Source organism: Rissa tridactyla, chromosome 6 (assembly GCF_028500815.1).
Source record: "Rissa tridactyla isolate bRisTri1 chromosome 6, bRisTri1.patW.cur.20221130, whole genome shotgun sequence".
NCBI classification, from domain to species: domain Eukaryota; kingdom Metazoa; phylum Chordata; class Aves; order Charadriiformes; family Laridae; genus Rissa; species Rissa tridactyla.
The window spans coordinates 12,236,375-12,250,703 of NC_071471.1; the positions used below are offsets into that span (position 1 = coordinate 12,236,375).

Consider the following 14,329-nt stretch of genomic DNA (forward strand, 5'->3'; position numbering starts at 1 on the left):
GCGATGGGAATGAGAAGTGAATGGTATGTGTTTGTAACCTGGTTAATACTTTTTCTTTTCTTTTTTTTCTTGTTAGTGATGCTATTGCTGAGATTAGAGCTGTCTGTATTGAAGAAATTGGTGTCTGGATGAAAATGTACAGTGATGCCTTCCTGAATGATAGTTATTTAAAATATGTTGGTTGGACACTACATGACAGGGTAAGTATTGTGTATTACTGTACGTAGCACAGTGTACTGTAGGTAGCTGCTGTTATACTTACTACCCAAGACATGTATAGGATATCATCTTTGATTTGTAATGAGATTGTTCTTTTTTCTTGCTCGTTATTTATCTTTCAGCCAGGTTATTTCAAGGTATTAGCTTGAATTAGGATACAGTAGTCTCAAACTGTGCACTTGCTTCATATGCTTTTTATGTTCTCAGTATCCGTTAGAATATCTTAATAGAAATGTTTCCATTGTGCTTTTCTTCTGATTATGAGAGAAAGAGAAGTCTCCTCAGATCACTCCTGAGAACCTTTGTGTCTGAAGCAGGATGGAAAAGAGATTTCTCCATGTGTCTTCCATTTACATTGCCCAGTAGTTTGAGGAAAGAGAACACCTCTGGGTCCCCAGCAGACATCACTGGTTCCACAACCAGTGGAATTCTCATCAGTTCATTTTTCATTGAAGAATCTCGTCAAGGTTCTCTTTAGCTTTTTCTTCAAAAAATTGTTGAAACACCAGGTGGAAGCAAAAAGATTTATATCCAGAGGGTTCTCTCCTATCTCACCATAGTTCTTCATTCCGATGGTACCCACAGCGTGCCTCTGCTGGGTGGCACCAGGCCTAAGTACCACTCGGTTCCTGCAGCAAGAGCAGCCCCTTCCTAGTGCTAGTAGAACAGAACTTTGCACTTCTGACTGCGTGGGGTTGTCGTACACCAGGCAGCAACTGGGATTAACCGTCCTCCCATCCTCACCAAAACAACTAGAAACACTTGTTTTACTTTAAACTCTTTTGCTAACTTTATCCGAGGAATACAGATACCTACCTATGCTGTTGAAACGCTCATTGAATTCCAACATCCTGATTCAGACTAGTCTTTTTTTCTGTGAGTATTGCTGGAAAAAATTAAAAGTTTGCAAGTTCCTTCTGATGGCTTGCATAACTGTTAGTTAGCAGATGATTCTTTAAAAAGATGATTTCTTCAATACTCTTTTGCTGAAGTCTGAACAAGATGAGTTAGAAAGATGTTAGCTTTTGCTAAGGAAGGATGTTAGCTGCTGCTGTATCTTCACCTTTAGCTATAGCTGACAAGGATCGGCATCTTACCTTGATCTGGACCATCAATTTACTTGTTAAGAGTATCCTGTATGCTTTAGAGACTAGGTATGTGATGTCTTTCCTCTCTGGATCTGTAGTTCTCAAACTTTTACTTTACAGACTTTCCCTAAACTTTTACATTGCATCTCATTGTTACAAAACTTGGTTAGGAGAAGGTCCTTGCTTACTGCTACAGTCAGCCGTGAACTCTGTTTACTCTAGAGACATTACACTTCCTGTGGTTAAAGCCTGGACATGGAAACATGGCCATCCCGGTGCTTTGAGGGGCAGAGCTGCTGCTCCAGCTGCGTACCTCTTTTTAGCGTCGGTGTGCCTCACTAGTAGGCGTGCTTCAGCAGCTGGAGATCATCACTTCACGTTTCCAAATCAGTGGGGAGGTCAACTCGGGTTGGAGGAGTAGGATTTTAGGTGTGGTAGAGAGTTTTTAATAAAAAATAAATTATTCCTTGAATAATTGCAGTGGATTTGTTTTTGGAGCACATTCTAATCCTAGCAGAACATTTCCACGACGTAGCACTGCCAATGGGAGAGCAAAATCTAGCGCGTTGTGCTTTGCCACTCTCAGTCCCTTTCTGGTATGTGTGAAGTCCAGCCATTTCTCACGTAGCTCCCTTTACCCATCTGTGAAATCCAGCCATTCCTCCCAGCGCTGTCTGTGACTGGTCTCAGCTTCTCACAGTGCTCTCTGCCACATCCAGCAATTTCTCATGTCGTGGCCCATGGTTTCTCACATCCTCTTCACTTAGTTTAACCTCAGGCCAGGGTCTAGTCATCTGCCTGCAGCCGTAACATACATTTTTACCTCAGCTTTTTAAAAATTAATATGTTCCTTCATATCAGACAAATTTTAAATTACAGTGTTACAGTAAAAAAAAATGGGTTTCCATCTGGACCAGGCGCGGAAGAATTCTATCAGGCTACTCTCCTGCTCCTTGCGTTGTAATATTTATCGTTGCTGGCCTCAGAAGTGCCTTGGGGTTCTGAGTCTTTAAATCACTAGCTAATCTGTTTAATATCCTGATATAGATGATATGTGATATTTTTTTATTGATGTAGTGTATGTTTAATGTATAGAATAGGTAGAATAGAAGAAGAGTTAGAGGCAGGTGAGCCATGTGTTGCAGGATGAAAAGGGAGAGAAAGGAGAGAGACAGACATTTGGGAAGGCACAGAAAGGAGGAAGGAAGTGCAACAGGAAGAACATCTTGATAAAAGATGGAATAAGAGCCAATTAAAAACGCAAACCCTCCAGAAGTACAAGATCCTTTAACAGCATGGTTTTCATTGGCACTGCTTGAAAAACTTAACGGCCAGTACCCAAATTTCTTGATTTGGCTTTGCTTTGATCAGGAGATAATTTTTGCTATGATCTGTACTTAAAATATTACAAAAAAGAAAGCTGAGGCAATAGTCATAAGGTGTTTCATATGGTGTTTCACCCCAAAATGATTAACTTCTCTGGAAGCTTGCTACTACAAAAAAGAGAGGAGGTAGCAGTGCAAGAGATGGATGATCAGTTTGCTGTTCACTTCACAAGACACACACGTTGAACCGCAGGGAAGACACAGTTCTTACACTCCGTCGTAGGCACTCCAATGTAGTCTTTCAGAGGCTGGATACAGAAGTTAATTCTCTAAATTGGGGAGTCTGTACATTTTGTATATTAATCCTGCATCTTTCATGGATTTCAGATTAAAGTCTATAGGGCTTTTTTGTTTTTATATAGATTACTTCTGCATTTGAATATGGGTTTCTAGTTCTGCCTTTCTCTCCTTTTAAGCATCTTTTTCATTCCTGTGGATCTGGGAGCGTAAATTAAAAATACCTAAAACTATAATATAATTGCATAAAAACCTCTTTAAAAAAAAAAAAAAAAAAGAAAGTGTTAAATCAGTCTTAATTTTCACCTGCCTCATCGATGCATGGAAATGTTTTGGAACCATAATAGTGTCTATAGATATGTAGACAATCATGGTTCTTAAGCCAGTTCCTAACATGTAAGAAAATGCCTTTTCCTTCTCTGCATGCCTCTACTTTACTTAGTGTCTGTTTCTGTGACAGGAATGAACCCAGGCTCCTCTGGAACAGATGTTATTTGAATACTTCATCATGATAGCGTCCTAACTTAACAGGATTTAAAAACAGAACTTGTTTTTATTAAAATTGTATAGAAACTGAAACGGTAGTTTTTCCAAACTTCTGTATTTTTAACTTTATATAATCTCCTTGGTACCTCGTTTCCTTGGCTTCGGGAAAGCTTGAGAAAATTAAAAAAAAAAAAGTGTCAAATGATACACGGTATCTTCATAAATGGTACCCAGTGGGCCTGTGTGGAGAGAGCACAACTGCTTACTCCTGCCATAGGTACCGGTGTGCTGCAGGACGTTTTCACCTGCTTCTCTCTGACGTCGTCACTATTTCTGTCATTAGGCAGCAGATTACCTCAAAATACACCACCCTAGAACATCAATATGCAACACAGTATATCAAGGTCATCCCATAAACCGTGGGATTGAAGACACCCAGTAATTTTCTAGAGGAGAAAAAACCCAAAGGGTGCAGTCTGCAGAAACATGGTAGGGCAAAGAGCTGAGCAAGTTATTAAGACCTGATGAATTTTAAAAAAGAACAGAATACCCTTAGCCACCAAAAAAGAACTGGAAAAATCCAAAAGAAACATAAAGTGTGAAAAGAGAGAAATGGCTTCGCTGTCTCTCTTGACCACCCCCCTATTAAAAAAATTCTTAGAACTGTGTTTCTGGGGGCTCAAAAAGTCATCATCCCTCTGTGATCTAAGCCTTCAGCTGGCATGTGAGCTGGCAGATAGCACTGCACCTTCAATTACCATTTCTGGAGCTGTGGTGTCCCTGGATGTTAAGAGAAGTCTGGTTCTCACTGGGAGATGGCAGGCTACAAAACACTTGAGACTTACACAAGAGTTCCAGATTGTCGGTTGAAGTCCTGTGATTAGCGTGTAAAACATATGCAAATGGTGTGCTTCCATCAGGACGGATTCTTTCTCACAGCTCTGCCATATTAAAGAGAATTTGTGTAGGGCATGACTCTCCCGGACAAACGCAGACTGCCCCACACCGCTGGCATGAGCGGTGGATGCAGTGCTTTTGGCTTCGTTAGCAGTGGGAACGATTTTGTGCTCAAAACTCAGAATCATCTGGGGGATCATCTCAACAAAAATAGGGAAAATATTACAAATATTTGTTATTTGTATGTTGATAAACATTTGATGGTTTTGGTTTAGGTTCTAATTTCAAATTGTAAATAAAAGAAAGCATTAACAATTAATTATTAGTGCAAAGCATTTCTCATAGTCATGAAAAAGAATTTTATTTAACAAAAATAATAATATATAAATTATTATCTAAAAACACTTTGAGAGAAGGGGAATTACAGGAATAATTAGACTGGAGAAAGAGGCATGCGTAGAACCAGTGACAGTGTGGATGAATTCAGGATTCTGCAGTAATCAAGTGTCACAATTATGAATTGCACAAAACCACAAGGAAGTATGTTTTTCTGGAAGATGAAACTCAGGAGAATGAAAGGTCTTAGTTGTTCGAATGCTGATAATGCAAATATTTTGTCTGTTACTTAGAAAACGGCAAGGCTTTCCTTTCGGATACGTTCGTTCTTTCTGTAAAGCGTAGATGTGACTACACAAAAACAGCTGGAAAGTGATGCTTGTTTACTTTAACAGAATTAAAGGTATCGTGTGGTTGCAAATATTTGCTGCCTTAGGTTGACTCATACTCACTATGAACTTCAGCTCAGAACTGCAGAAAATCTGGCTAAAATCTAGTCTGGGAAATATTTTTGCTTATTCCTTCACTGCCTACGGCAGAATTCACTGTATATTCACAGTGTTCCTCACAGACAGTCATGTTTTCTAAAAAAACCTCTAGTGTTGGGTTTCCCACAGCTTTCTGTAGCAGTTTGAGCGCTTAACTATGTTTGCCACTAAAAACTTCTTCCTCGCATAAGCTAAAGAGTCTGGGTTGCCATTTTAATTTATTATTTCTTTTCCTACCCACCGTGCACACAAAAGTGACAATGACTTTTTCCCTCTTCCTTCAAAGCAAACGAACTTCCCTTTGCTGTGCTCCAAAGATATTTACAGAAAGTTTTCTTGTGTCCGTTCCATACTGTGCACAGGCCCTTTTTATTTTATTTTCCTTCTGGTTTTTGTATTCCTCTTGTGCTTGACCTCCTGATTAATTCCTTAGTTAACTAAGTTCATTTCTTAGTTAAGTAAATCTCTTCCTGTCCTTGCTCTGCATCACTGTGTTTGCAGCTTTTACCCTGGCGTGAGTTTCTTAGGAATTACCCTAACTTTAGCATTCCCACCCAGTTACTACCTTGCTAGATGGGAAATTTCTGCTGTGTTTCTTTCCCAAAAGAGTGTTTGGGGTGTTAAAAGCCACTGTCACTTGGATGATGCTCATAGTTACTCAAGAAACATCTCATGTCTGGCATTTTGGTAGTTTGTGGGATGTTTCTGCTCCTCCATTCTGGACTTGAGTGGAGCATATCCACGCACAGCTTTGCTTCTGCCCTTCTTAGGTGCTTGCCCAGGGCATTGCTCTTTACGCTTCCCAACAGGTTCCTGCCACTAATCTCCACTGACTCTATTTTAAAACCTTCTTAATAGAATTAGCAAGCTGACATGCAGGGGCTCTTCCCTCTCCGAAGAGATGAATTCCATCCTTGACCAACAGTTTGAAAACCAGACCCTTTTGCTGTCAGAGAAAGCCTCCTCCTATCATTTGCCCACCAAGAAAGGCAGTTGTTTCCAGGGACCACCTCTGTGTCTCCTGGGCCTTTGCTCTCGGCTGGGGGGACCAGGAGTAACGCAGCCTTCCTCTCTTCCTCACTTCCTGCCTTGGATCCACTGAGCGGCGGGAGGATAGGAGCCTGGTTCACTACGCTTCTGTCAGCATCTGGCTTTGGTCACCTGGCAGGCCATGCAAGTGCCCGATGTTCATGGGTTTGTTTCCTATCTACCTTGCTCTGTTTGTGCCCTTGAGACTTGCAGAGACCCTCAGTTTTAGGCCTGAACTTAACTCTGGGACCATTAATCCCACGGTGTTCGGTGAAGTCGCTTTGGACTCCACGTGAATCCAGTCCTTCAGTGACTTCTTTTTCTGTACCAAACCAGTTCAGAGTTTTGCATTTTGGGACCACAGCGCTGGCTGAATAAGAAGCCGTCCGCTCACAAGCGGGACAGTCCTCAGTGGAGCTGTAACTAAACCTGCTCCCTCACTGTTGCTCTGTAGTGTTCATCACTTGCCAACACTGATAGTGGTCCTCTGTGGCCAAATAAGCTATGGGCTGACGGGGCTTACATCCTCTTCTCACATGTACTGATGGCTCCAGAGATCCTGGCCTTTCTGAATGCCACACCGCAGAGCAAACACCACTTCTGGTACTGCAGCATAGGTACCATTAAAAGAAGAATGACAACCGGCATTTCTCTGTGCTTATTTAGCAGTTGATCACATCCATATAAAATTTTTCATCAATAAAGTTCTTTTCTGTACTTTGGAAAATCTTATGATAGATCCTTTAAACATAACTTCCATCTCATTGACTTTCTCCGCAATGGTAGTCAAACAGATCTCTGGAAGAGAGCATGAGTGCTGCAGACACAGAGAGATGATGTCTCAGGAACAATAGTTCTCCAAGGAAAAGTTCTTCTGAAGATCCTCCTTTCAATTTCTGTCTCTCTTTTATCTTCTATTTCAATTTTTTAAATAGGTGGGAAGGAGGAAAGAAACTTAAGGTTTTTTAGCTTCTGCTTTTATGTCAGTCTCTGTTCTTTCAGTTTTTAGCTACAGATTCGATTATAGAATAGATCAGCTCAGAAATGAAGCCCTCTGAGTAGGGAGTTTTATTTATAAAGTTCAGTAATTTGTGTTAGTTCTTGAGCAGCCTTGGTAGTGTACTCACTTTCAGAAAAGTAAGTTCACGCCACACTACGCTCTACAGGTTATATTTGAGCAGATTTGTGCCTATAACCTTGTTGCTGCCTACAAATGTTTTTCAACAAGAATCCATAGTTTGCCAAGCCTGTGCAGTTGAGCTGAGTTGTACGTTTGCAGCCAGGCAGATGACGTGCACATGCCGGGGGACCCAGCCCTTCTCATGATCATCGATCTTCTGTAGGCAACAAACCTTCATCCGTGGGCACTGCCCGGTGACGCCCACATTTCCTGCCAATGGCCCACCAGACCAAAAGCAGTCCCCATCTAAAGAGCAGCTGGGAACGAGCTGCTGCCACCAGAAGAGCTCGGACAGACGGACACAAGTTGCTCTTCTTCCCAAGTGCACCTCCGGCTGTGGCTTCGATGTGGTGGTCTTGTGGCAGCAGCCTGTCCCCTGATGGGGGCATCTCTCGGGCCTTTTGCATCCCGCATCCTGTGCCAGCCCTGTGCTGGGACATGGGCTGAGAACGTTTCAGAGTAATTAATCCAACGTGTGTTCCTTCTGTCCCTGGGAAGAGGAGGTGGCCGGGTTGCTCGAGTGGGCTATACGCAGCCCGTGCTCGGGCATTTGAGTGTTTGCGCCTCGGTTGCGAACAGCAGGTATCGGGCAGAGGTTCCCTGCCCTCTCCCTCCTGAAGATAAATAGCCGCGCTGGCCTCATTAGCCGCTTGAGAGCCTACCTCTTCATTTTGTATTTACTTGCTACATGCTTTGTCTTTTTGTGGAGTTACTTGAAAGGGAAATGGTAACAGACATTTAAGCGATGGCACATTAAATTCTTTATATATGCAAATCAGGGAGAAAATTTAACATTGTTTGTAGGCCAGCTGCATGTGGTTTTTGGTTTTTAGCCGAATTGCAAATTGGCTTTGGTAACTCATTTGCGTAAAATTTTAAATGTACATTAAACAAATGACAATATGATAATATGTAATATTCATGTGCATTTGATTAGGGTATTCTATCAGCTAATCTTAGTGTGTTTTATTTAGCAAGGTGAAGTGAGGTTGAAGTGTTTGAAAGCCCTTCAGAGTCTGTATACCAACAGAGAGTTATTTCCAAAACTGGAGCTGTTCACTAATAGATTCAAGGTAAGAGGAAATACAATTTTTGGAAGGAGTACAGAAAATAAAAGTATCATCTGTCTCATCCTGTTGCAATCTTTGAGTCATGTATATTAAATGCAAAAATAAACTCTTTTGTTTGTGACAGGGCTTAAAACTGTATTACTGAGTGCTGAGATGAAGCCAAACTCATTTTACAGTGCTTATCTTGTAAGATTTGTCAGACTCAGCCGGGGTGATTATTTATCTGTTTGTATTATTGATAGTTTATATATTGTCATTATTCAATCTGCTTGTACTTAATTAATTTTATTGAATTTTAAGGATATGTACTGGGTGTTTCACAGAATCTAAAATACATCTGAAAGTAACAGCCTGTAAGAAAAGATTGTTCATAAGACAGCTTTTTAGCTGAATATGTGGTTGTGTTTGGAGGAAGAGATACTTTGGTTTGCATCTCAGTATCCTACCCAGTGAAATACCTTGCTGCAGAACAGTTTGCATTGTGCTTTTAGACAAACCCCTGAGCATGACTGTCCTGTTTGGGCAATAAAATACTGGAGAAATGTTTCATGGGGGTTTTTTAGCAGCACAAACACGCTGACTTTTTGCTCAATGTCTTGATGAGAACGTGGCTGTTAATTCACTTTGTGGCGTGAGTGCTGTATTTCACAAGTGAAGTATCTGGAGAGATGAGTGTAGAAATACTGTCGTTGCTTCTGTTTGGATGCTCTGCGAAGAAATCTTTCAGGCACTGTCACCACGTCAGTTGGCACTTTTTACCATCACTTATGTGTTCTGGAGAACACAGAACTGTGGTAAAGGCTACTCCCGAATCCCCCCAAGGAAAGACTAATTTAATTTGTTTTCATTTAAATCATGATTATAATGCCGATGCAAAATTCAGTGTAGAAAACAGGTGGAGATGATTGATTTATTTTTGTTTAAATCATGATTGTAATGCTGATGAAAAATTTAGAAAAGGAGTGGAGATTTAAATACCTGTAAGTTAACTACTGTGCATGAGTCTTAAAACCTTCTCCCTGTAGATTTTATACTGCTTCACTGGTTTTGTCTGTCGTTGCAGTTAATAGTAACTCCTCCAGTTTGAGCTAGGAAAGCATGAAATATAGAAAACTTGTTATATCTTCCCTGCATGTAAACAGTTCATAAAAACATAATGGCCTTTTACAACATTCATTAGAGATGGAGAAAAAAAGATGCTTAAACTGCAGTAAAGATATGATATGATATTTATATTATATTATATTAATATTATGGAAGGCTTTTTGTCCAAAATGGTAGTTATATAATAGAACTCAAATAATCCCCTTTATTTGAGATTTTTAAGGGCAGATTAAATCAATATCTGTCAGGAATGAACTAGGTGTAGTCGGCTTTAAAGTAGGAGGTGAAACTAGATCATTTTGTGAGATCACTTGAGGGCCTGTATTCTTGTAATGTTACAGAGTCAGTTTCTGTTACTATTGCAGTAAAGGCAAAGTTTCCTCTCAAAGAAGAGCACCTGGTAAGCAGGGTCAGACCGCAGAATACATCTGTAGTGCCTCCACAACTCTGCTTTGCTGATTTTGAAGATGCGCCGAGGGCTGGAGCACCTCTCCTGTGAGGACAGGCTAAGCCTGTTGGGGTTGTTCAGCGGTTGTGTAGCAATAGGACGAGGGGTAACGATTTTGAACTGGAAGAGGGGAGATTTAGATGAGATCTGAGGAAGCAATTCTTTGCTGTGAGGGTGGTGGGCCCAGGCCCAAGTTGCCCAAAGCAGCTGTGGCTGCCCCATCCCTGGAGGGGTTCAAGGCCAGGTTGGACGGGGCTTGGAGCAACCTGGTCTGGTGGGAGGTGTCCCTGCCCAGGGCAGGGGGTTGCACTGGATGATCTTCAAGGTCCCTTCCAACTCAAACCGTTCTATGATCACCTCAAGACACCAGAAATCCTAGTTAACTCTCCAGAAAAATGAACCCTCCAACTCTGCTGCTTTTCTTGTTCCATCTGTGCAGACTTACAGATTTGTTTATATTTGCTCCTTCTGTAATTTGATTTATTTCGAAATAGGCCACTAAAACTCTCATGGTCTCTATATCTGCCTCTCTTTACTAGAAAATGTGCTGGATGATTCTCTCTTAGCCTCCTGTAATTTGTAAGATAAAATGCTGCTTTGAATCTTAACCTGTCCCATCCACCAGCAAAGCTTTTGGAGATGATTGGAGGCACTTTGAGGAACAGTTACTCAGTAACGTACTTCCAAAAACCATAGGAACATGAAACCTCTAAATGCTTCCTCCTCGCTTCTTCACGGTATAGTCAGTTTTCTTTGTTAGAAGAAGTTAGGTTAGCCTCTGCATTGCTGCTTGGTTTAGAATAGCACAAGGAATTTTCATTTCTGTCAAGAAGATGTAGATGAAAGGGAACCCTGTTTAGGAATCTTCCTCTTTCTTCTGTTCCCTTAAAGCTGGTTTTACTACACGAGTCTGTATCATTATGAAATAAATTAGAGAAAAAGGTGAGTTCAAAGTCTGTGAGCCTAGAGAACAAATATGTTTAACGTGATGATTTATCAGCTTCAGTTTCCAGCCGCATGAAGGGAAGAAAAAGCTGGCATTGCCCAAATGCTGCACTTGGATTTACGGCTGTGCTGACAGGGATGGAGCAAAGTCTCAAATTAATGCTTTTTGAACCTGTGATACATGACTTAAATGTCTTACCACCACAGACTCTACCACCACCCCCTGAAAAAATAATTGACCTAAATGCTGTTCTCAGTTCCATGGCTGCTTATTTATATTTCCTCAACAGACTTTAATCGACCCGCACAGTTCAGCTGGTATTCAGCTCAATCCATCCCAGCTGTCAAGAGAAAACTCTCTAGAGATCTTCTAGCTGTTTAAAGTATAAATTAATTTGATCTAGAGTGACTTGTACTGGGGTGTTAATATTTCACCACTTTCCAGGTAGCTGTGACAGGGATCTGATAACGTCACTTCTCCAAAGGAAAGATGTGTGTTCTTTCCGGCGTGTGTTTGTGTTTCTAGGAGGAGGTGATGTGCTAGAAAATAAGCTTTGTCCATCAAAAAAAGTTTTGTCCATCAAAGAGGAGAATTTTGTTTTCCATCAAGAAGTCCTGTCTGATACAAACATTAGTTAAGCCACATGGAAAAGATGTGAATTAGCTTTTTTGCAGTCAGTGCTAAAGTCAAGACACCGGTAGATTTAGGTGCAGCCGTTTAATTCCTGTCCCCAATCCCTGACTTTGCAGGAGAGTGCCGTCTCTGTGCCCTGAGAGGCAAGAGGAGATCATTTGCTCATCAGCTAGCCTTGTTCACAGCCTGATGCGTAATTGCAAACTGATCGTCATAGTGAAAATTAATATTTCAAGTTATAAATACAGGCCTGTGTCCTGTTCTGCTGCTGTACAGCAGTACAGGAAATTTCCGTCAAAGCAGGCTGAGCAGCTGGGGTTTGTAACTCACTCAGCCCCAGAAGTGCCGCCTTCCAGAGGCAGTGGGTGTTCAGGTCTCATTTGCAAGGATCTCAGCGCGTGGCTGGCAGGTGCTGTCACACAGAGATGCTGGCACCAAGGCAGAAAACAAGAAATGACGTGTCCACGCTGCTTATTTTAAGCCTGATGTTTCTGGGGAAATTTGAGAGGAAAGAACAGTGGTTTTGGATAAGAAAGTGGTCACATCATTCTGTTTCAAAGCCTAAAAAGACTCCAAATTCAGAGAGTACCTCCTGCTCTCTAGGCAGGAGAGAAGATTGCTTCCTTTCCAGGGTTATTGTCAGAGATGCAGGAGTTTTATACTTGTGTGCTTACTCTTCGTGTGCAGTTAGTTCCTTTCCCTCTTTTAGACCTCTGTTTGTTCTTTCTTTTGATGATGATGTTAATAGTTTTTGTTCCTTGGCCAGGACCTTAGGAAAAATTGACAGAAATCTTTTTGTCTTGTCCATACACAGAATTTCCTGTTTGGAAAGTTATTTCACTGTTTGAGTCTCTTCATGGGCTTCTCACAGTCTCTAAAACTATCTATATACAAGAGTTAAATGCACCAAATTTCTCAGGAACTTAATGATGATTGATGGAGGTGCATTCAATCATAGTGACACAAAGTACCTCTACAGACCCGGCTTTGCTGAGAGGTAAAACTTGAGCAGCCACAATGCGTTCTTTACATACACATTTCAGTATTGAAATTAGATCAGGTGCCTGATACTCACCTTCAGCCTTTAAATGCCTGGAAAAATTAGAGAAAAGAGGTGAGCACCTTTATTTTGCCCTGATTTGTTCTTGATGACTTTCTCTATTGTTTCCTAACACTTCCCTTGTTTCCTTTCCAGTCCCTGGCTTCTATTTTTTCCGCATCCCAAAATGTCATATAGTACCTAGTCCTTCCTGAAGCAGGTCAAGCCAGAGAAATCAAGTTTTATTTTCAGATGGCCCAATTTCTTTTCATTAACTTGATCAGTCAAGCAAAGAACATCAAGACATATTGCATTTTTATGGATGGATAGAAATTCTCCCCAAATAGGGAAGACAATATACACTAATCACATCTATTCTTGGTTGCCACTAAGCAAACAGAGACTAAAGAGACAGAAACCCTTAGGAGACTTCTCATAACTGCGGAGTCCTTAGAAGTTATAAAATCATTACATTGGATTAGAAAGTGGTGTGCGTGTCTCCACTAGAAAGAGTATAGGGAAATAGAAAGCCAAACAGTAATTCTTGCCATCAGCTTCAAACCTTAAGGTGTAGCCAGGTATAAAGGCCACAGCTTTATAGGCAATATGCAGATGCATGTATCCAGGTACGATTTTCTTCATGGTTTTTTTAAATATGCGTATGTGCAGCACTCATTGCTCTAAAATTACTCGCTTTCAGGGGGGTGAAGTGGGGCAGTTTTTCTGCTGTCATCAAACCCAAGTTCATTCCTTTTCGGGAAAGAACTGTTCGATGAGACCAGTCCAGAACAGTGCTTCAACTCCAAAGTCTGCTTGCTTCTTTCCTGGAAAACACACTGAAAAAAAAATCCTGGAATAAGGATAAGGGCTGTTTGTTAAGCGCTTGTTCCCGTTCCTGTTGTTCCACTGTGTGTAGAGCATGCCGCTTCCTAAGGTGTATGTTAAAGGGTTGAAAAATATTAAAGGGCTCTCATGTGTCTAGTTGAAAGATGTTTCTCCCGGAGAGTTTTTATTTTGTAATCTATACAGTTCTTCATCTGACAGCTGCTTGTGGGTTTCTATTTTGTCACTGTAATAAAATTCCGTTTCAGGATCGCATTGTATCAATGACACTTGATAAGGAATATGATGTCGCTGTGGAAGCCATTCGATTAGTCACGCTAATACTTCAGTGAGTATTTTTCAAAACCAATATATTCCCTTTGAAAGTTACCTAAGCCAGTAATATTTAATTGACGTGATTTCTTTGCTTGTGAGATAAAGTGAATCTGTTACTTTACTCTTGGTATGAAGTTGAACTGAATATGCAATAATACGATCATGAAACTAAAATAAGATATTCCATCTCGGGGGAAATACAATAGGCAAAGTATAAAAAAGTGGTGATGTATTGAGACCATTAGTGCATCCGTTGTTGTGGAAGAATGCCAGAGGGCATTTCTCCCTTTTGTCCTCCCCAAACCCATATAACCCATAACCCATGGGTTATATTCACTAAAATAACTAGGCAAAGATCCAGCGTTGGGAGAGTGGGTTACCTGACACAGCTCTACAGAGGGCCGACAGGGAAAAGCTGCTGACCTCAGCACCCTGGTCTGGGTCCGCGGAGGTGGCAGTGGTGGCTTGCACTGAGACCCTCGGCCGTGCAGGAGACAGGCTGCCAGCCCCCCGCTGTTCTTACAGAGCTGCAGCGGCTTCCCCGAGGCCAGGACCCAGCCCAAAGCTCGTCCCACCAGCCCCTCTG

At 41.3% G+C, this 14,329-nt stretch overlaps 1 protein-coding gene across 12 annotated transcripts in view; it reads left to right on the forward strand.

Moving 5' to 3' along the window:
• STAG1 (stromal antigen 1) overlaps positions 1-14,329 on the forward strand; it is a 200,902-nt gene that overhangs the window by 124,458 nt on the left and 62,115 nt on the right. For all 12 annotated transcript variants that reach the window (XM_054206620.1, XM_054206619.1, XM_054206621.1 and 9 more), the window contains 3 exons: positions 77-200; positions 8,320-8,418; positions 13,677-13,756. In XM_054206620.1, the coding sequence (XP_054062595.1) occupies positions 77-200; positions 8,320-8,418; positions 13,677-13,756 (303 nt within the window). The remainder of the gene's footprint in view (positions 1-76; positions 201-8,319; positions 8,419-13,676; positions 13,757-14,329) is intronic.